The sequence below is a fragment of the Capsicum annuum genome, chromosome 4, assembly GCF_002878395.1.
Source record: "Capsicum annuum cultivar UCD-10X-F1 chromosome 4, UCD10Xv1.1, whole genome shotgun sequence".
Lineage (NCBI taxonomy): Eukaryota > Viridiplantae > Streptophyta > Magnoliopsida > Solanales > Solanaceae > Capsicum > Capsicum annuum.
Window position 1 is genome coordinate 2,961,135 of NC_061114.1, and position 23,588 is coordinate 2,984,722.

Below are 23,588 nucleotides of genomic sequence, written 5' to 3' on the forward strand. Positions count from 1 at the left end.
ATTGGACTCATACATCACATCCGATTGACGACATCTTAAAAGACTTTCGCCAACAAATCTTTTTCTTCTCACTTTTCACTTTTCTCTTGAACTCTCCATCGTCTTATGGTGCCCGTGAGGGTTTTCACCAATAAGACTCTCTCATTTTTATTTCTCTCCACTCACCATCGCCTTATGGTGCCTGCAAAGGTTTTCACCAATAAGACTCTCTCATTTTTATTTCTCTCCACTCACCATCGCCTTATGGTGCCTGCAAAGGTTTTCATCAATAAGACTCTCTCATTTTCATTTTCTCTCAACTCACCATCGCCTTATGATGCCCACGGGGGTCTTCACCAATAAGACTCTCTCAGTTTTGTATTTCTTTCCTGATTTCTTATGCTGAGGGATACAAGCGGTACTTCACAATGCATCATCATATCCATTGCATGCTTAGCCTTAACATTATCAAAAATTGATCTGAAGGACTTTCTTTGATTGTAACTTGACTTTTGGTTAAGGTTAAAAAAGATGGTAAGAGGCTCAAACGATACTTGAAGTGGGGGTGGGACTTACAACTTTTGGAATCGACTCAAGAAACACATTAATTCATGCCCCAGTTTTGTTGATCGGGTAAATCTTAAATCTTTATTTGGTTGGATCGAGCCCGAAATAGGGCAGCCTACATATCTCAGTCTCGAGAGAGGAGAATCAGGTCGGATGTAGTTCCATCAGCTTGTTCTTTGTTTTGATTTGATTTTGATTGATGATTTTTTTTTGGACTCTTTCTTTTATTCTTATTTTCTTGACATTTATCTTTGACTCTATTTTGATTCCAAAAGAGGGATATGAAAGAAAAAGTAAAACGAAGCTCAAACGGGTAAACAAGGGATGACACAATGTTTGGATAGAAGAATAAAATGCCTTCATCATATCAATCTTCAAAAATGCAAGTACTAAACATACAATAAAATAAAAAAAGGATCAAATATCATACATAGTATCTTTTGACTGCATCAGCATTGATAGCCATTTCTGCCATTTTGCCTTCAATATCTGTCAAATATAAGACTCCATTGGGCAACACTTTCTTCACAACGAAAGGACCTTGCCAGTTAGGGGAGAACTTGCCTTTCACTTCAATCTGGTGAGGAAGGATACATCTCAATACCAACTGACCAACTTCAAAATTCCTAGGACGGACCTTTTTGTTATACGCTCGAGCTATCCTCCTCTGATACAACTGGTCATGACACACAGACGTTAGTCTTTTTTCCTCAATCAAGCTCAAATAGTCCAATCAGGTTTTTACCCATTCGTCATCATCAATCTCTGCTTCTACAATGACACGAAGAGAGGGAATTTTAACTTCTGCAGGGATGACTGCTTCTGTCCCATACACTAATAAATATGGAGTTGCCCCTGTTGAAGTACGAACAGTGGTGCGATAACCTAGCAATGCAAACGGCAACTTTTCATGCCACTGTCTAGACCCTTGTACCATTTTTCGCAGTATCTTTCTTTATATTCTTATTGGGGGCTTCTACAGCACCATTGGCCTTTGGGCGATATGGAGTAGAATTTTGATGTGCGATCTTAAACTGTTGACATACTTCTTACATCAAATGACTATTGAGATTGGCAACATTTTCTATAATGATCGTCCTAGGAATTCCAAATCTACAAATGATATTGGCATGAACAAAATCTACCATAGCCTTCTTTGTCACTGACTTGAAAGTTACTGCTTCTACCCACTTTGTGAAGTAGTCAATGGCTACCAAAATGAATCTATGCCCATTTGATGCCTTCGGCTCAATTGGTCCAATCACATCTATTCCCCAAGCCACGAACGGCCATGGAGCGGCCATTGCGTGCAACTCAACAGGAGGAGAACGTATCAGATCACCGTGTACCTGACATTGATGATACTTTCGAACAAATTGAATAGAATCCCTTTCCATAGTAAGCCAGTAATAAACTGCTCGAAGAATCTTCTTTGACAAGACATGACCGTTCATATGCGACTCGCATACTCCAGAGTGTATTTCAACCATGATTGCCGAGGCTTCTCTTGCATCTACACACCTTAAAAGTCCCAGATCTGGGGTTCTCTTATACAAGATTCCCCCACTTAAGAAAAATCCACTAGCCAAACGCCTAATAGTCCTCTTTTGATTGTTGGTGGCATATGCTGGGTATTCTCCTGACTGAATGTACCACTTGATATCCAAGAACCAAGGTTCTCCATCGAGCTCTTCTTCAACCACATTACAGTAAGCATGCTGATCACGACTCTGTATATGCACTGGATCGATGTAGGCTTTGTCAGGATGTTGGAGCATTGAAGATAGAGTGGCTAAAGCATCAGTAATTTCATTACGAATCCTTGGAATATGCCTAAATTTTACTAACATAAACCGTTGACATAGATCCTGCAAGCATTGTCGATACGGGATGAGCTTCAAATCTCACATCTCCCAATCGCCTTGAATTTGATGGACGAGCAAATCTGAATCCCCCAACACCAATAATTCTTGGACTCCCATAGCAACAGCTAACCTCAAACCAAGAATGCAGGCTTCATACTCTACCATATTGTTAGTACAATAGAATCAAAGTTGTGCTGTTACCGAGAAATGTTCCCGCACCTATTCTGAATCCTTTCATATTGACCGCTCTATTGAAGAACAACATCCAACCTGGATCAGCATCTATAACGACTTCATCAACACAGGACGCTTCTTCGTCAGGAAAATATGTCTTTAATGGCTCGTACTCTTCATCGATGGGATTCTCAGCAAGATGATCTGCCAAGGCTTGGGCTTTCATGGCGGTTCGAGTCACATATACAATGTCAAACTCGGTAAGCAATATTTGCCACTTTGCCAATTGACCCGTTGGCATAGGCATCTAAAAATTTACTTCAAAGGAACCATGCGGGAGATGAGATAAGTAATATAGGAAGAGAGATAATGCTTCAACTTCTGTGCTACCCAAGTTAGGCCATAACACGTCCTTTCAAGAAGAGTATACCTGGCCTCATATGCGGTGAACTTCTTACTAAGATAATAAATAGCCTGCTCATTTTTGCCTGTGACATCATGTTGACCCAGGACACAACCGAAAGAATTGTCCATGACTGATAAATATAAGATCAAAGGCCTACCAGGCTCCAGGGGTACCAGCACGGGCGGATTTGATAAATATCTTTTGATTCGATCGAACGCTTCCTGACATTCTTCAGTCCATTTTACCGCAACACTTTTTTTCAGCAACTTGAATATGGGCTCACAAGTGGTTGTGAGTTGAGCAATAAACCTGCTAATGTAGTTCAGTCTACCAAGCAAACTCATCACCTCCGTTCTATTCTTGGGCGGGGGCGAATCCTGAATTGCTTTGATTTTTGAGGGATCCAATTCAATTCCCCAACGGCTGACTACAAACCCCAACAGCTTTCCAGATGGAACTCCAAATACACATTTTGCCGGGTTGAGTTTGAGATTATACCTGCGAAGCCTTTCAAAGAACTTTCTTAAATCTTTAACATGGTCGGCCTGACTTTTTGACTTAATAATCACATCATCCACATAGACCTCAATCTCCTTATGCATCATATCATGAAACATAGTGGCCATGGCTCTCATGTACGTTGCTCCCACATTCTTCAAACCGAACGACATCACTCGATAACAATAAGTTTCCCATGGTGTGATAAGAGATATCTTCTCCGCATCTTCATCATCCATAATGATCTGGTGATATCCGGCATAGCAATCCACAAAAAAGGCAACCTCATGTTTAGCACAGTTGTCTAACAAAATATGGATATTGGGCAGTGGAAAATCATCTTTCGGACTTGCTCTGTTCAAATCACGGTAATTAACACACACTCAAACTTTGCCATCTTTCTTTGGTACAGGAACAACATTGGATAACCACAGGGGATAGCGAGCTACTCGAATTACTTTGGATTCAAGTTGTTTCATGATTTCCTCTTTGATTTTAACTCTTACATCAGTTTTAAACTTCCTCAACTTCTGTTTGACAGGAGGGAATGCGGGATCAGTTGGCAATTTGTGAGCCACTAATTCAGTGCTTAAACCAGGCATATCATTATAAGACCATGCAAAAACATCCTTGTAATCAATTAATGCTTGAATCATTCCCTCTTTTAGCCGTGGCAAAGCATGTACACTGATTTTAGTTTCCCTAACATCTTCTTGATCCCCTAGATTTATTGGCTCAGTCTCATTCAGATTAGGATTTGATTTGTCTTCAAACTGTTCCAACCCTTTGCTTATTTCTTCTAGTGCTTTTTCTTTATCATATTCCCCATCCTGCTTCATTACATCTTGATTAGTTTAGATTTTAAGATCAGGCTAAAAATTTTGCATGCATGTCATGTCATTAGAATCAGCATAAAGAGAACTGTGTAAGAAAAGAAAAACAAAATATATTAGACACGAAACAAAAGGGACATTGCATTTCATTAAATAAAAAGATAAAAGGGTTTAAACACAGATGCCAACATAACATAAACAAACTAAAATCCGAATTACAACCCTGAAATAACTCAGATAAATAGAAAAAAAACAAAATAAACTACCAAAACTCCCTCCTAATGGGGAGAGGAGTGACTTCCCAATTATTGAGCTGGACAGCTGGACCTATGAATTGCACGTCTGCCATACTGGTACCTTCTCCTGCTTCGACCATATCAACTTCAATAAAAAGGTTCTGGAAGTCATCAACCAATTCAACTTCAAATTCCACATGCCTCGTGACACCGCTCTTAACAAATGATTCACTGAGTAGTGGCATTGGGCGAGGGAGTGACCATATTTTCTTTTTCCTTCCCTTGGCTTTCTTCAGATCTTCAGCTGTAGGCTCAAATCCCAGACCAAACGTGCCCTCGTTCTCACTCGGACATATGGGATGAACTATATCATGCAAAGACGCTCCCAAACCCTTTCCTGGCTCAAATCCATATTTCCAAAGTTCACTCACCATCATGATAGAAGCAGAAGACAATTGCGGTCCCGGTATAGCCTGCCATTCAAGGATACGATTTACTGGCACTGTATCAAAAATTTTATAGACGAATGTATCCTCTACGTTATTTGCTTCAATAAGAGACAAGGGAGAATCTTCGTAGGTTGACAAATCTCCTTCACTATGAATAACTACTTCTTGCCTGTCATGCTCAAACTTAATCATTTGGTGCAGTGTAGCCGCCCTGGCCTTGTGGATCCATGGCCTTCCCAACAACAGATTGTAAGAGGAGTCTACATTCAATACTTGAAACTCTATGGCGAACTCAACAGGCCCTATGGTCAACATTAGTTCTATTTCGCCAATGGAATTTGATTTTGCCCCATCGAAAGCCCTAACACATACATTGTTGGGCCTGATCCTGTCAACACCAACATTTAACTTTTGAAAAGTAGAAATAGGGCAAATATTTGCACCTAAACCTCCATCAATCATAGCATGAGTGACGTAGAAATCTTCACACTTCATTGTAATGTAAAGGCCCCGGTTATGCCCTGTACCTTCAACAAGCAATTCATCGTTAGAAAAGCTGATCCGATTGACCTCAAAGATTTTTCCAACCATTTTCTCAAGTTGGTTGATTGTAATCTCCCTTGGAACATATGCTTCATTTAATACCTTCAATAACACATCACGATGCTCCTTGGAGTGCAACAGCAAAGATAAAAGGGAAATTTGAGCAGGGGTTTTCTTCAACTGGTCTAATATTGAATACTCTGGCAATTTCATCTTTTTCAAAAATTCTTTGGCTTCTTCCTCGGTGATAGGCTTTTTTATAGATGACGGTCCACTCACCGTTGGCTTGGACTTTCTTAAGCTTTCAGGCACGAAGCATCTTCCTGACCTAGTCAAACCTCCTACCTCATCTACATCTTCAACTACTTCTTTCCCGTGATAGGTCATCACAGTCCGCCCATAATTCCAGGGAACCCTTTTTGTATCAACCATCGGAGGTTGGGTCACCATTTTGAGGACAATAGGCACTGTCAGTGCTCCTTTCACCGTCAAGATGGGGTGACTCAGAGCTCCCACCACTGTCAACTTAGGTTTATCCTGACTTAAATCAACATACCTTCTGGTTTCTTGTACTGTGATCAGGGATTTATTTGTGCTTTCTTGGGCTTTATCTTCTCTCATTCCTTCTCGATTCAATGACATTGCTTTCAAAGACTCCGCTACATTCACTGATTTCTCCTCAATGGTCTGTATCTTGACAATAGGATTATAACCCCTCGAAGATTCTTTCCTGTCATATATCAATTCTAATATATTGGCTTCAGCATGGGTTGGCAGAGGATTCTGGTTAATGTTTGGGCCCTCCGGGGCCTGGACCAACATCTGAGTTGTGTCAATTAAATCTTAGACAGCTCTCTTTAAATGCTAGCATTTCTCGATGTCATGGCATGGCATATCAGAACAGTACACACACCTTAAAGAATAATCAAGATTCCTCGGTGGTGGATTTGAAAGCTTTCCTTGAATTGGGCTTAAAACCTTCAACTTTCTCAACCTATCAAAAAAGCTAGTATATGACTCCCCAAGAGGTGTGAATTGATTTTTGACCGCCTTCTCCTTCTTATACTCGAGCCTAGGCTGAAAAATGGGTCTAGAGGGGTTTTGGTAATTTAGTGGAGTGAATGGGCAATTTTGTGGAGCTTGTGCGCGCCACTGCGGGTAAGAAGGGGTTTGGGCATATGGCTGCGTGCTATATACTGGGTATAGGGGTGGTGGAATGGAATATAAAGGGTTTTGTGGAGGGTAGTAATGGTGGGGAGGAATATATGGAGCTTGGGTGTAGACTTGGGCTTGGGATTGGGGATAGGGGCGAGGTGGTCTTTTGGGATAGGAATAGGTTCCAGCTACGACAGTCTCCACATCCTCTTTCTTCTTTTTACTTCCCATTGCCGGAAGTAAATTTTGAAAATACGTCTCATCCTGCGCCTGAATGAAAACTTCTACCAACTTACTTTCTTTCATTGAAGGCTTTACCTTGGCGGCCTGTTCACGCTACCTTATCGCGTATTCCCTAAAACCTTCAGTGCTCTTTTTCTTCATGTTGACCAAGGATTTTTCGTCCGGAATTAGGTCGATGTTGTACTGAAAATGTTGAACAAATTCAGAAGCCAAATCATCCTAGCTGTTCCATTTATCGATGTCTCAATCGATAAACCATTCTGAGGCCAGATCTGAAAGATTCTCGCCAAAAAAGGCCATGAGCATGTCCTGCATACTTCTCAAACTTAGGCATCTTAAAACTAGGGGAAAGGTTGATGTCTGGGAACATACAAAGATCTTTATAGGAAACACTCCTATAATCTCTGATTCCTTGCAAGTTCCTCATAGCTTGTTCTAAACTTTTCAATTTTTGGGCTATGATATCCTGTTCCTCTGCTGCGCTAGGTTTCTCCGTATCAAATGGAAATGCAGGCGGCTGAGTGTACCCATACGATTCATTCATTTGCAAAGTAGGCTCCGGGGCATAATACTGACTATCTGAAACCTTCAGTACTAGCTCACTGGCAGACCTAGGAAGCCTCATTGTGGGACGCACAACATATATGGGAGTTTCATGTGGTGGCGGAGTCACGAATACCGGTGTGATCGGTGGTGCTGGCTGAGCAGCGGGTCTTGATTGGGGAGCTGCCAAGGGCACACTAGAACTGCCAGGATAATAATATCGTGGAGTGAATCCTGGCGCGTGCTCAGGTGACTCAGTAGGAGCAGAGAATTGCGCCTGAGAGAGCGGTGGACAATTAGAGATATTCCCAAGACCTTCAGGGAGCGGAGGAGGAGGCATTCCGCTGGCCCATGCTCGGTGTAAATCTATCAATTGCTGCCTGAGCCTTACTACCTCATCATTGTGTTCAGAACTTTCTTCCCTGTGATCCTGATCCGGGTCAATGAGCGAATTTTCAATCTCCCTGCTAGCCATGGCGAGCTTTGATTTGGATCTAGTGAAGTATGGGTGACTATCCAGAGCGCTGCAAACCTACCACTGTTATCTGAAAGAACATGCTCATCAAAGATGACATCCGTTAGGATTAGGGCACACAACAAACATGGGAATCACATTGGTAAAATTGTCCTAAATTCATGTTCATTTCTACCAGCTTTTGAGGGTAGCGAGGTCATTTTAACATCATCCTGATTTTTTCTACACTTATTTTTTATCTACACTTAATATTATTATTATTATTATTATTATTATTATTATTATTATTATTATTATTTCGTATCCATCTCTGTTCTTTTCCTTTCTCTCGTTATCTACCTTTTTTTTATCATTCTTTATGGCTTTTGTTTTTCCTTAAAAGAGGAAAAATAATGAAAAACAATGAAACAAAATGATTAGATCGAACCCAAAAATAGGTTGCCTACGTATCATGTTATACATGAATTAGATCTTGCATAGTTCGGGCAACATGTGCATAAACATCACCCACTTTTTTTTTTTACGAAAACAAAAATAAACAAACAAAGGAAAGACGTAACATCATAACCTTTTGAAGAAAGAAAACAACAAATCGTACAAAAAGTTTGGGACCACATTAAAACTGAACAACAAATACGAAACACCATTCTAGACCCCCTAAGACGACATAGGTGAAATTACTAATAAAGACTCTAATACCAAAAATAACTTGACTTCGACTTAAAGCAGACACCACCCTACAATGACAGACACATAAAAGGCTCAAACTGAATAAAGATAAGAAGTGCTCTTTCAGACTGGTGCTCTGCGTGATGACCCTAGCTGATATAGACCTGCCTCTGAAGTTCTCTTTCTCCTATTTAAGCTTTGTAGCATATCCTGTAAAGACACCCTGATACCGGGGAAGAAGCTTCGGGCCCATATTCCTGCTTCATGAGGAGTGCATTTGGAAAGATTATTCTGATACCTTTCTACCATCTTGAACAAATCTGCTAGCTGAACCCTCAGTGTTTCTACTTTGGACCCTACACTTTCATCCTGATGATCGTCTACTATGCATTCTTTGTATATTCTCCCTCTAAGCTGCGCTGGTAAGGGTTGACTGATACCCCGAGGGATAAATTAAAGCCAGACCTCATATCCCTGAGTGTGGCCTGGATTATCCAAACTTTCTTTGAGTGTGTCCATACCTGGCTTTGTTGCATGCTTCCAAAACTACTCATACTTGCTCTCACCTAAGGCTTGGTCCTTGAAGTACTCAACATCCTTCAGAAGATCCACTGCTGGTGGCACGTCCTGCAGCCTACCCAACTAACGCATTACCCTAGAAGGACTGTATAGTCCGGTGCAATTGAGCCCTAACATAACTAAAGGGAGCTGCGTCTGACAACCCAACAAGATTAGCTTTGGTCGAAGCCACAGATAAGTCCACAAAATGTTATCCCCGGTTCTTGATTCAAGAAATTTAATCCAAGCCTCGACTCCCACGGGTAAAGAGAATTTATCCAAACGCAACCTGGAGTCCATGGCTTTTACTCAATTAGGAATACAACGATCTACCACGTCTGGTCTAACTAAAGAAGGCGCACGCAAATGCTCCATCATCCATAACTGTAATATCAGGTTACTGCCCTCAAAAAATCTCTTTCCCCCCTTCACTTCGATTAAAGCCTTATATATTTCTGTTAAGATCATGGGTATGAGAGTGAACCTGCCCTTTTGATTAATGCCCTTGTCGTTTTGATCCTTATGAAATAGGGTCATCACCACAGATTGCAAACGGGTATTAATACGTCTTTCTTCTAGTAGAAACACTAAAGTACCTAACAAAGCGAGGGTGAAGACTTCAAGACGCTTTCTCTCCCACTTCTACTTAGTCACATAAAATTCATCCCAAAAGTAATCAAAACCTTCCGAGGGCCCGAATCTAGCGAACAAAAAATCTAGGGAAACCCACGAGTCACTTAAACAACCCAAACGGATACCCTTACTTTTTAAACCACAAGATTGCAAAAATCTCACCCCAGTATGATTTCGTGCTCGGATCATATCCTTCTCGATATAGGGCAAATGCAACAAATCGGATATTTCTGCCAAAGTAGGAGTCATTTCACATTCCCCAAACCTGAATACCAAACCACTCGGATCCCAAAAGGTCAACAAAGCCTCTATTAAATTTGGACGAGGGGTAACATGTAGAAGTTCCGTAAGATCACCTAATATTTTAACTAGTTTCTGCTGATCAACATAGTTAAACATTTTCCATCATTTGGTCAATTTTTTGGGCACCTTGACAACTATCAGAACTCTAGACTTGGTGGACAAATCCATCCTGTAATAACACACAAGACATTATCTCAAAAATTCGACAGGAGTAGAAGATTCCCAACCCTTGGGATTTTTTACGCAAACATATGTCGATGGGACAGACCACATTCATGACTCCAATTTGCCGAACAGAAGTACTGAGCGAAATCAGTCTCCTTGGCAAACAACTCTAGATTGCGGGGCGAGAGACCTAGGCTAATACTAAGCCAAAGGCCAACACAAAGAATTACCGGACCCACAGAGGGTTGCCTACATATCCCAGCCCGAGGGAAGGGAATCAGGTATGCGTAGTTCATTCAGATTGGACAATTAATGATTAACTAATACATTGACCCTAACTTAAGAGACACTACCAAAAACAAACAAAAAACTTTATGATTTTCAGCTAGACACTTTAACTAAGACTGACACCACCAATTATGAAGAAGAAAAAAAATCTTTTTGGTATCTTTGTTTTTTGACAAATAAGTAGAAAAGGCAAACAAAACTCTTTATTTTTTTTTATTTTTTTTTTTTGAATTTACGGTACTTTGAGAAGACAAACGTAAAAAAAATAAAAAATCTTTTGAGTTTTAGGATTGTGAATAACAAAAGTCATAAGGAATTCTAAAATAAACTACGATATTCCCTTTTGATTCATTCTTTTCGATGCACTTTTTTTTTTCAAATCAGTCCATCAAATGACCACGTTACCCTAAAAGATGCAGCAATTAGCACGTAGGTATGCTTTAGAGGTGAGTCTCCTACAAAGGGCCATGTGGGTCCCGCTAGGTCTCCGTATGATGCACATAAGCATGACCTAAAGGCTAACCTATGTCATGGTTTACTAACAAGGCTGTTCGGGGGAGCGTATGGTCGATAGTGGCTGCTTTGCTTTCCACCTACTCCATAACACCGACGGTTCCCCCCCTAAAATAAGGGTGACTCAACTAGAGGTTGTGTACAACACATGTACTACGGACTTGTTGCAGAAAGAAGGCCGGGGGGTGGACTCATGATGACAGATATAAAGCGGTAACACATAAGATAAATACTATAAACAAAGAGCACGAAAACGCACAAAAGTGAAAATAACACCAACAATAATCACAAACAATGCTTATACACTCGTAATGTCAAACAAAGCCGATACGACTCAATAAAAAAAATAAGCTCGAATTCTCATACAAATCCCCAGCAGAGTCGCCAGAGCTGTCACACCCCTTTTTTACGTACTCCAAAAAGATTTATGATTTAAGGGTCGAAAGGATTTTAATTATTAAAGTGACAAAAGATGAAAATTTATTTCGAAAAAGGATTATTTTTAACAATCACAATTCAGAGTCGCCACTCGGCATAAATCGGGTGTGCCGAGTCACCCATAGATATCCTTTTTCAAAATGGGTTTGACTCTTTAATACTGGTTTGCGAACAGAGATTCCAGCTAAGGAATTCTTTTGACCGAAGGAAAGGTGTTAGGCACCCCCTCGATCCCGTGGTTTGACCACGGTCGCTTGGCAGAACGTATCGGCTAAATTGACATTACAAATGCATAAACCACACAAAGCACGCAAAAATAATCACTCAAGAAAACAAAAACAAAAACAAAATAATCCAAAATGTAAAGTCCAGTCCAATTATACAGTCCAAAAATAGAAAAATACGAAAATATAAATCCTATTCTAAACTAAATCTAGACTACGCTCCAATGCCTTACCCAATTTCACGGGCCTTCATCACGATCATTTTTCGCCAACATGATACGTTGGGGAATTCTCCGGTGAATAAATACAGAAGACCTCGGGGCATTCCCCGGCTAAATGAATACATTTGAATCGAATGCGATAAAGTAGAAAACATTCAAGACATACTCCACATTCAAACATCCAACGAAACATTTATTTCTAAATTTTGCCTACCTGAACCTACGATTGCCTACCCACTTGACCTATCATGATACTATCCAATTCGACAATGTTCAGTAGTGAATCAAAAATAAACAACCTTCAACTTATTTGATTATCAATTTTCAATCCCGACCCCCTCAAATCTCATTTTTCGATCAAACAAATCAACTTCAATATAGAAACATCCAATCAAAACCACGACAATCATAGATGTTCAAACAGTCAATCAAAATATATTATCAATCATCACGAAACACGCAAATCACAACATCAATCTATCAAGTTGAGTAAAATGAAAAGAAGGAGTTGAAAAATTGGACCTTAGAAGAAGCTTTCGAAATCAACGTACTATTCCAATTAAATTCGGGTTCTCCGCATACAAAACTTTTGATTCGAACCTCAACAAACGAACAACACCAATCTCGATTTATCCTTTATGTTTTGTTTTTCACCAATTCGGTCCCGCGCCTCGACTAATCTATCCGACCCGTTCCCATTTTTCTCTTAATAGCTCTTTTTTAATTAAAATTGCTTTTTTCAACTAAACCATGACCAAAATTCAGAATCGAACCTCAACATCAAATCTCAAACCGATGGCTTCGACCTCAATATATGTTTTGTCTCGGACCCAGTTGTTTTTCTAAGCGTTTTGGTGTTGGGTTTGACTGGTCATTGTTGTTTTTGGGGTTATTTCCGATGTGTTTTGTGGTGGTTTGGCCGGCTGGTATCGATTTTCGACAAATGGGTTTGTTCGCTGGTGTTTTTTGATCGATAAAAATCAATGATTTCGGTGGTTTTCGTCAGAAAATGAACTCGACCCCTCACTGTTCTCTTGTTTTTTCACTGCCTCAGTGTTTCCTCCCCTCATGTTCATCACTCTCGTATCTTCACTGTGTATCCATAATTATGGATATAGTGAGGTCTTTGTGAATATCTATGTGAGTATATGCCAATTCCAGTGAGTGAGAATTGTATGTATCAAAGAAGGAAAAAAAAAATCCAATCCAGAATTATGGCTGTGTGAGTGTATATATGTGGTGAGGGTGGGGTAGTGGTGAGATAGGTGGGGTCACGTGGGTAGGGGGTAGGGTGTGATGTAATTTTTTGATTGGATGGGTTGTTAGGATAGGGTAGGTAGGTGTTGTTTTTTAATTGGGGGGTTGTTAGAATATTAGGATAAAACAAGATTAGTTTGGGGGTTGTTATTTTTGTCATTTTGTGGAGGGATTATCACACGGGTGAGGGTACACGATAGGATAAGGTAAACAATAGGTAAAAACAATATCGGGGAGGGACGAAATTAGGTGTCTACATCATTTATCTTTTTTTTTTTTAACTATGATTAATTAAGTGACTAATTAATAATGACAGTAATCTATCCATATCTTATATGTATAAATTATGATTTATCTTATAAGAGGTAACATGACACTCTCTGTATATACTTAGGAAAGTAATTTATCTTCTTTTTTTTAAAACTATGATTAATTAAGTGGCTAAATAATAATGACAGTAATCTATCCATATCTTATATGTATAAATTATGATTTATCTAAAAAGAAAGGCGGTTTATCTTTTTTCCTTTTTAATTATTATTTAGTCAAATGACATAAATGATAATGACAAGTAATTTAATGTATATATGTAACTAGACATCAAAGAGGTGATGTGACACCCTCTATAAATAGGAAAGTCATTTTTCTTTTTCATTTCATCGAAAACTTAAGTTGTTAGAGAAAATGTATTTGTGCTTAATTACTCAGAAGAAAACACTTAATTCTCAAAATCATGACAACATCTCAAACTTCTCCTCCCAAATACTTACAAGAGAATACCTTAAGTGAAGAGTGTAAGAAATTGCTTTCTACCCTACCAAAAGAAAAAGGATGGATTGGATCATATATGTACAATTACCAAGGTTGTTGGATACCAACAAAATTTATCCAAGGTACAATTGCATTTCAACAACAGTTTGAAGCTGAAGATAGTGATATCGTCCTTGTTACAACTCCAAAATCAGAAACTACATGGTTAAAATTACTTTTATTCCCTATGGTGAATCGAATGAAACATTCTATTTTTGAACAAAATCATCCTTTAACTGTCGAGAACCCTCATGTTCTTGTTCCATTCTTGGAACATACACTGTATTTTGATGGTCGAGTCCCTGAGTTCTCATCCTTCACTTCACCTAGACTCTTGGCAACTCATATGTCCTTTGCTTCAAGAACCAAACTTGTTTACTTATGTAGGAATCCTAAGGACACTTTTATTTCTATGTGGCATTTTGCAAACAATTTAAGAGTTCATCAGAAAGATACCAATTCAATTGAGGAAATGTTTGATCTTTTTTGTAAGGGGGTGAGCATTTATGGTCCAATTTGGGATCATGTGTTGGATTATTGGAAACAAAGCATAGAAAAGCCAAACAAAGTACTTTTCTTGATGTATGAAGAAGTTAAAGAGAAACCAAAAGTTCAACTTCAACGCTTGGCTGAATTCTTGGAATGTCCATTTTCCACGGAGGAAGAAAATTGTGGAGTGGCTGATGAAATATTAAGAATGTGTAGTTTTGAGAATTTGAGCAAATTGGAGGTGAATAAAAAGAAGACGTTGCCAAGTGGAGAGGAAAATAAAGCGTTCTTTCGTAAAGGGGAAATTGGAGATTGGAAGAATTATTTTACTGAAGAGATGAATCAAAAACACAATCATATCATTGAACAGAAGTTCCAAGGATCTGGATTAAAGTTTTCATATATTTGATTAGGCATTAGTATGCAATATGTTATTTTGATGCATTTATTTATTTTGAAAAATGTTGTAGTAGTCGTTATCTCATTAGGATTTGTAAGCTAAGGTCAGGTCTAGCCCCCCTGCTTGTACTCTTCTATTTGAGGTTTTCCTTTTTAATTAACAATAAATGACAAGCCTAGGCACCCGCCTAGCGGATTTGCTTAAAAAAAGAAGATTAGTTATCTTTGAAATTATGCAACAAGAACACAACTCTATTCTAGTGTTAATACTATTTTAAATCTTCATTATTATACCACCATAGGATGTGGTGCAATGAATGGGGTTGCTCCTCTCTTAATCAGAGATCTCGGGTTCAAGCCCTGGGTATGAAAAAATCCTTCGTGGGGAGCGCTATCCTAGAATGGAGCCTTGTCCGGCACAAATCCAAATTAGTCGAACTCCAATGCGGATATCTGACATCGGATGAGAAACAAAAAGAAAATCTTCATTATAATGACTAAAAGTAGGTGAAGAGAGTAACAAGATCAACACCATAATGAACCAAATGTTTAGCATGCCTTCTTTTTCTATGGAGTATGGAAGAGTCACTCATTATGTATTCTTTTGTAGCCAAGTGATGTGGCTAGTAAACCGCTTTCACCCATTTGAGGCAAGATTAATCAATGAAGTGATGTGGCTAGTAAACCGCTTTCACCCATTTGAGGCAAGATTAATCAATGACTGTAATCGTAGTGAAAATTGTTGATGTTCATTGTAATTGTATTTGATAATATTTTTATTTTAAAATTTGTTGTTAATTATTAATATTAATTAATTAATATGTCTTTTAGGTTTGATTACTATGTACATATTAATAAGTTATTAATATTCAAAATTGAATACGGCATAGAAAATTATATTTTCATGAATTACAGGGGTTGTAACTCCCATAATTTATAATGTAGATTTCGCAAACTGTTGGGGTTCTAACTCATGGATTATGAACTGCAATTTAATTGATATAAAAAAAATAACGCCTACCGTTTAGGCACTTTTTTGTGGTGGATTATGAATTTCTATGATAACCTTAAGTTACTATACAAATAATAATTTGATTCATATAAATATTTATAGATGAAGTGGAAATTAAATAATGAAGTCTTCGATTCGAATTTCAATAAGTCCAAAACAAGACAAGTGTTAATATAAATAGGGCAAAATTCAGAAATAGCATACTTATTCCCTTAATTATGAGTTTCATAGCAACAGTTTCATAATTACTTACATAATATAACAAGTTATATTTTGTATTTTTGCAAACTGTTGCTACAAAAATACAAATACATATGATTTTTACTATCCTTGTGATCGATATGTATTTTGTATTTTTGCAAACTGTTACTGCAAAAATACAAATACATACAAATACATATGCTACAAAATGTAATTTGATAAAAGTATTGTTATTTTTTATAATTTAATACTTAAATATGCTACTTTATGTATTTTTTCCATATAAATATGAATGTTACAAAAGCAATATTGGGCCAAGACGAGTATTAGGACCAAAGGTCTTCACATAGATTGATTTGGAATTCAGGCTCAATTAGCAATATAATTGGTTAAAAAGGACCAAGGTTTAGAAAGAGCGATTATGCAGATTGTTGAAAGAAAAATGTCTTGTCCCCTCGTACTGTTGAGATTATTACGTGAAGATTATACTTGAAGATAGTTAATTAACAGTTGAAAGTTAGTTAGCAGTCATTTTTCAGTTGACAGCTTTGACTGTCATTGTTACTGTTTCATTACCTTCCAAATTAGTTAGTTAGTTGATTCCACTTGCCAGATAAGGGCATAGGGTATAGATGATTCTAGAAGCATTGTATGATTCTATAAATATCACTCAAGTTGAGTGAAAACAGTTATCACTGCAATGAGCTTCTTCTTTACTGCCCAACAATGAGCACTCTGTTTCTTCCTTCTTCATTACTAATTCTATGTTCCATTACTCTTTGAGAATACATTTGAGAGCTTATCTAGTAGATTTTCACATGGTATCAGAGCAGCGATCACAATAAATACGTACGTTGCTGGAGTTCGGATCTCTATCTACTTAGAGTTTAGATTTCAAGCTGTAATCTGTGTTGTTGTAGCAACTTTCTGATTTGTCTCAGTAAAGGTTTGGTTTCTGTTGATCATTGTAGACACCTAATTTCGTCCCTCCCCGTTATCATTTTTTTCTATTTTTTACCTTATCTTACGATGTGCCCTACCCCATGTAATTAATCCTCCACAAAATAACAATACCACAACAAATTAACCACCCTACCTATTCAATTAAGACACTTCATCACCACCCTAGCCCCCCCTATATGTTTTCTTCAAATTAGAAACCAATTCACATAGGACAACAATAAAAAGGTGGGCCCCATAGGAGAATATGCCTTGAATTGTTCTATTCCTAATAGAAAGGGGATCATTTCCTTTCACAATATACACTACATACCAAAAGGGAGAGGGGCCCACAGTTTGCTCTTCATGATTCACAAAAAGAGGATATACACCAGGATTGGATTGTAGAATAGATACCTATACGGAGAGAGAGAAAGGGGGGCGCGGGAGAGAGAAAAACAAAAAAGCATAAGCCTCCATTATTTTTTTGGGGTCTTTGATTTCTTCTGCTTCTTGAAAAAAAATACACACACCCATACTCTCATCCGTTACACCCACTCACAGAAACCTTACAATTTGCACTCTTCAATTATCCATCGTCACTCTCACACTCTTGAGAATCCATACACAATCTTCCCCATTCTCATAGAGAAAGAGAGAAAACGAGAGAGGGCTGAGAGGAACAGATGGAGAGTGATCGAGAAAGCAAGTGAGAGAGAGAATCGATTTGAGAGAGGAGTAAACAGCTGGTGATGGTTACTGTTTCGGTGGCAAATTCACCGCTGGGGCCGACGAAATCCACCACCAAAACAGCGTCACCAGCTTCACTCCAACCGAACTCACGACGGAAGGCCATTCTTCCCTCCGTTTTCTAGTTCAAATCTCATCGGAATTCCATCCGCAGCTCAAACAGATACAAAGATATCATTTTAAATTCCAGTTTTGGTCAGATTTGGTTCAGTTTAGGGGTTTAGAGATGAGAAGACTGGTTTCGGGTTTGTTCGTCCTGTTTTTGGGATTTAATTCGAGTTGGTGTTCGTCTTGACATTTCCCTATTGATTTTGGTCTTGTCAATCTGTTGGGGTTCAAATGGAGGTTCCGAATCGAGTTTCCTCGACGCGGATTATGTCCTCTCATTGAAGTATTATTGAATTTCGAAACCTTTGAATCGAGGTCCAATTGTATATCTCTTATCTCTCTTTTTCGTGAATATTTTTGAATGGTGTGATTTTTGGTTGAATTTGGTTGAAGTGATTTTACTCGTCATTATCTGATTGTTAATCCTGGTGTGAAGTATGTTAATCACATAGTTGATTTGGGGTTAAGTTGAATTTTTGGGAAAAAGATCGAAAATTGTTAAAAGCGAACGTTGATTTATGTTGGTTCAACGATGATTGCCTGATTCGGAATGAATGTCAACTTTATTAAGTTCGATAGTATCATGTTTTAGGTCGTGGATAGTTAGGCAAGCAATAAGTTGGGTAGGCAAAGTTTAGGATTTGTGATTGTTGAATGATGAAATGTTTGTGGAATGACTTTGATTTATGCATTGACATCTATTGTATTTATTTGGCCGGGGAATGACCTCGAGAGATTTGTATTGATTTATCCGGGGAATGCCCCGAAGTACCATGTACTTGAAGACGACGCAAGATCAAGGCCCGGAACGTCGAATGGAGAAAGCAATGGAGTGTAGTTTAGAATTAGCATAGAATAGAGTAGGTTTATATTTTCATATTTTTCTATTTCGGGATTGTAATAATAGAACTGGACATTATAATTTTGGATTTGTTTTGTTTGTTTGTTTGTTTGATTGATTGTTTTGTGTGTTTTTGCTTGGTTTATACATTCATAATGTCAGATTAGTTGATATGCTCCACCAAGCGACCGTGGTCGAACCACGGGATCGAGAGGTGCCTAACACCTTTCCCTCGGTCAACAGAATTCCTTAACCGAAATCTCTATTCACGGATCAGTTTTAGAGTCAAAAAACATTTTTTGAAAAGGATATCCACCGGTGACTTGGCACACCCAATTTATGCCAAGTGGCGACTCTGAGTTTTGAATGTAAATAATCTTTTTCGAAATAAATTTTCATCTTTTGTCACTTTAATAATAAAAACCCTTTGAATACAATTCTTTTGGTAAAAAGGGGGTGTGACAATCATCGAGTATTCTTTGCTTGAAATTACTTGAATCATTGTATTGTGTTTTCGACTCTTCTTCTCTACAATTGAACTTAGCTGATCTGGTTAGTTTAGATGGCACCTAAAATAGATTCGAGTGATCCTTTATACATAGGAGCTTCAGAAGTGTTTGGAGCCGATTTAATTCCGATAAAACTCACTGGATCTGAAAATTATGGTATATGGAGTCGATCAATGAGAACTGCATTTTTAGGAAAGAGGGAATATGGTTTTTTCACTGGAACTTGTAGCAAAGCTAATTACAGAGAAGAACTACCTAAAAAATGGGAGACTTGCAATGCGATTGTGCTTTCATGGTTAATGAGTACTGTAAGTGTAGAGTTATTGAGTGGGATAGTGTATGCAACTAGTGTATTTGAGGTATGGGAAGACCTAAAGGAGCGTTTTGACAAGGTGAATCGTATGAGATTATATCATTTACATAGGGATATCAACACTTTATCACAGGGTATTGATTCTGTAGCAACCTATTTTACTAAATTGAAGAATCTATGGAATGAATATGATGCATTAATCCTAGCACCATTATGTGCTTGTCTGAAGTCAAAAGAGTATGCAGATCACCTATATGAGCTAAGATTGCTTCAGTTTTTAAGTTGGTTGAATGATTCCTATGACTGAGCTAAAAGATAGATTTTACTTAAAGGTGTTACACCTACTCTTAATCAAGTATACGCAATGATAACGGAGGATGAAATGCAGTAATTAACTTATTCAGTCAGCATCACTGATAAAACAGATCCCATTGCAATGCAAGTGAATAGAGAGCCAAATGTAAGTTTTGGAAACCAAGGATACAAAAGAAAAATATGATTACTGTCACTTCAGTGGTCATACTAGAGAGAATTGCTACAAGTTGATAGGTTATCCTAATGATTGAAAACAAAGAAAAAGAAAGCAGAATTACAATAATAAGGGTCCAAGAGGATATAGTCATCAGGGATATGGTAGAACAACTGGGCATGATGCAGGTCAAGTTAACCAATATGCAGGTCAAGTTAACTCACACAAAAGTTTTACTGCTGCAGGACATGGTGTGTCAACAAGTGATGAAGGGAACAAAGAGATCAATTATGCTGCTTTGTCTAAGGGGCAAGGTTTTACTGATATAGAATATAAACAGATCATGGAGATGGTGAACAGAGATCTATAATATGTGAAACAAGCCAACATGTCAGGTATAGTCACCTGTTTATCATCTCATGTTGTGTCATAAGAGTGGATAGTTGATTCTGGTGCTACTCACCATATAGCAGCAGATAAAATCGTGTTGTCCACAAGTAAAATAGTTAGGCCAGGAGTGGACAAGGTAAATCTTCCAAATGGTGCAGAAGTCAAAATCTCACATACCAGTGAAGTAGTAGTTTTTCAAAATGCAGTAGTGAAGGATGTGTTGTTTGTGCCCGATTTCAAGCTCAACTTATTGTCTGTATCCAAGGTTTCTAAGCAGTTGTCTTGTTTTATATCCTTCTACCCTGACTTTTGTGTCTTCTAGGACCTCTACAATGGCAGGGTGAAGGGGATTGGTAGATAAAGAGGAGGTCTATACATTCTCAGAGGTGAATGGGAAGATAAGGATTCACACGAAAGGTCAAGAAAGTTGATAGCAAAAGCAGCACAAAAGGATGTCAGTTTATGGCATAGGAGACTTGGACATCCATCTGCTCAAGTATTAAAGCTTTTAGATCTTTTAAGTCATAATAAGGATATTGAGTTGCTAAGCAATTGTCATATATGTCCATTAGCTAAACAAACCAGGTTAACATTTCCTATTAGTGGCCCTAGATCTGTTGTATGCTTTGATATTGTACACATGGATCTATGGGGACCTTATAATAATCTAACCTTTGATAAGAAGCACTATTTTTTGACAGTTGTGGATGATTACAGTAGGTATACTTGGATTCATATATTGCACATTAATCCTAAAACCATTATGGCTCTTACAAATTTCTTGATTATGATCAAAAATCAGTTTGGTGCTATTGTAAAAACTATAAGAATAGATAATGGAACAGAGTTTTTTAACTCAAAATGCTCAGACTTGTTTTAAGTCCTTAGGTATCCTGCATCAAAGTGGTTGTCCACACATACCACAATAAAATGGTGTAGTGGATAGGAAACACAGACATATCTTGAATATTGCTAGAGCCATCAGATTCCAATCTCATATACCCATCAAATTTTGGGGAATACTTATTCAAACTATAGTATATTTGATGAACAGGCTACCATTATCTTCTATTGGTAGCAAGAGCCCTTATGAGTTGTTGTTTTCTAAGGTTCCTTCCTTAGTACATTTGAGAGTGGTTGGTTACTTATGTTATGCTTCAGTGTTACCTAAGGGTGACAAATTTTTTTAAAAAGCTAAGCCTGCAGTATTAATGGGATATTCTACTTCACAAAAAGGGTACATACTGATGGAATTGAACACAAACAAGTTGTTTGTCAATAGAGAAGTTGTATTTCAAGAGCATGTATTCCCTTTTGCAAATAAGCAAACTGAGAGTGATTCATCAGATTTTTTACAATTGCATGAATATTATGACCATGAGATAGATTCAGATATTGTCGAAGACAGTGCATCTACTCAACCCTCAAATGCAGAAGTATTACCTTAAGACAATTCAAATCTTGATCAATCTTCTAAGTCAATGTCATCACAAGAGCACTTACCTGATGATAATTCTATACATGTTCCTGCAAAGGCAGATGATGCTCAACATCTACCTAGAAGGACTCCAAGAGTAACCAGAGAGCCTATTTGGCTGAAGGACTATACTACCAGCAATAGGAGGAAAGGTACCAAGTATCCTATTGCCTATTGCCAACTAATTATCTTATGATAACACTACAGATAACTATAAATGCTATGTGAATGGTTTATCTGCTATAGTAGAACCACAACATTTTAGCCAAGCTGCTACAGATGAAAGATGGATTCAAGCCATGAAGTTGGAAATTTTAGCTTTTGAGGACAATAAAACCTGGGAAGTGGTGGACCTACCTCCAGGAAAAAGTGTTATTTGATCAAGATTAGTGTATAAGATCAAGTACAAAGCAAATGAAAATATTGAAAGGTTCAAGGCAAGGTTAGTAGCTAAGGGATACAGTCAACAAAAAGGGCTAGACTGTCATGAGACCTTTTCATATGTTGCCAAAATGGTGACTGTTAGGTGTATCATTGCTCTAGCGGTATCAAAAGGATGGTGCCTCTATCAGATGGATATGTATAATGCTTTTTTGCAAGGTGATCTAGATGAGGAAGTGTATATGCAATTGCTTAAAGGTTTTCAGCAAAAAGGACACCACAAGGTTTGTAGGTTACTAAAGTCATTGTATGGGCTCAAACAAGCCTCAAGATAATGGAACATCAAGCTCACTTCTTCCTTGTTACAAGATGGATTCACCCAGAGTGCATATGATTACTCCTTATTCACTTTAAAGAAGACAACAGGCATGGTTATAATCTAGGTGTATGTGGATGATTTGCTTATTACTGGAGACAATAAAGATATGATCATAGCATCCAAGGAGGCATTACATCAGCAATTTAAGCTTAAGGACTTAGGTGAGCTTAAATACTTTCTTGGTATTGAGGTGTTGAGATCCAGAAAAGGAGTTATCCTAAATCAGATGAAGTATTTGCTAGAACTGATTTCAGAAATAGGTCTTGCTGGTGCAAAACCAGTATCTACACCTATGGAATCTAATGCTAGACTAACCTCAGTCGAGTTTGATGAGGCTACAGGAATCACAAATGATGTAATCCTGAGGGATGTTACTTCTTATCAGAGATTAGTGGGGAAGCTTATGTATGCCACAATCACTAGACCTAATATTAATTATGCAGTTCAAACTCTAAGTCAGTTTATGTAGAAGCCTAAAAAGTCCCATTTGGAAGCTGCACATAGAATTGTGAGATATTTGAAAGGCTCAGTAGGTCAAGGCATTTGGATGAAACCTCATAGAATTACAAACATAGTTTGCTGGTGTGACTCTGACTGGGCAGCATGTCCTAACACTAGAAGATCAGTTATAGGTTATGTGATTCAACTTGGTGGTTCCTGGGTCTCATGGAAGTAAAAAAAACAACATACAATAACTAGGAGCTCTGCAGAGGCTGAGTATAGAAGCATGGCTTCAGCAGTAGTAGAACTCACTTGGTTGGAAGGTTTATTCACTGATTTAGGTGTTCCTATTCATAAACCTATTACAGTGTTGAGTGATAGCAAATCTGTCATTTAAATTGGCAGCCAATCTGATATTCCATGAAAGAACTAAACACATTGAGAT

The 23,588-nt window shown here is 38.1% G+C and overlaps 1 protein-coding gene and 1 pseudogene across 1 annotated transcript; one reads left to right on the forward strand and one right to left on the reverse strand.

Moving 5' to 3' along the window:
• Positions 1 to 970: 970 nt before the first annotated feature.
• On the reverse strand, positions 971 to 6,000 carry LOC124897592 (annotated as a pseudogene).
• A 7,921-nt stretch (positions 6,001 to 13,921) lies between these two features.
• On the forward strand, positions 13,922 to 15,089 carry LOC124897593 (cytosolic sulfotransferase 12-like). The gene has a single exon (XM_047410568.1). It carries the CDS (start codon positions 13,969 to 13,971, stop codon positions 14,941 to 14,943), a length of 975 nt encoding a protein of 324 aa, XP_047266524.1. The 5' UTR covers positions 13,922 to 13,968; the 3' UTR covers positions 14,944 to 15,089.
• Positions 15,090 to 23,588: the final 8,499 nt, after the last annotated feature.

Coding starts and splice junctions, on each gene's coding strand:
- LOC124897593 (XM_047410568.1), top strand. CDS start 13,969: ATGACAACATCTCAAACTTCTCCTCCCAAATACTTACAAGAGAATACC.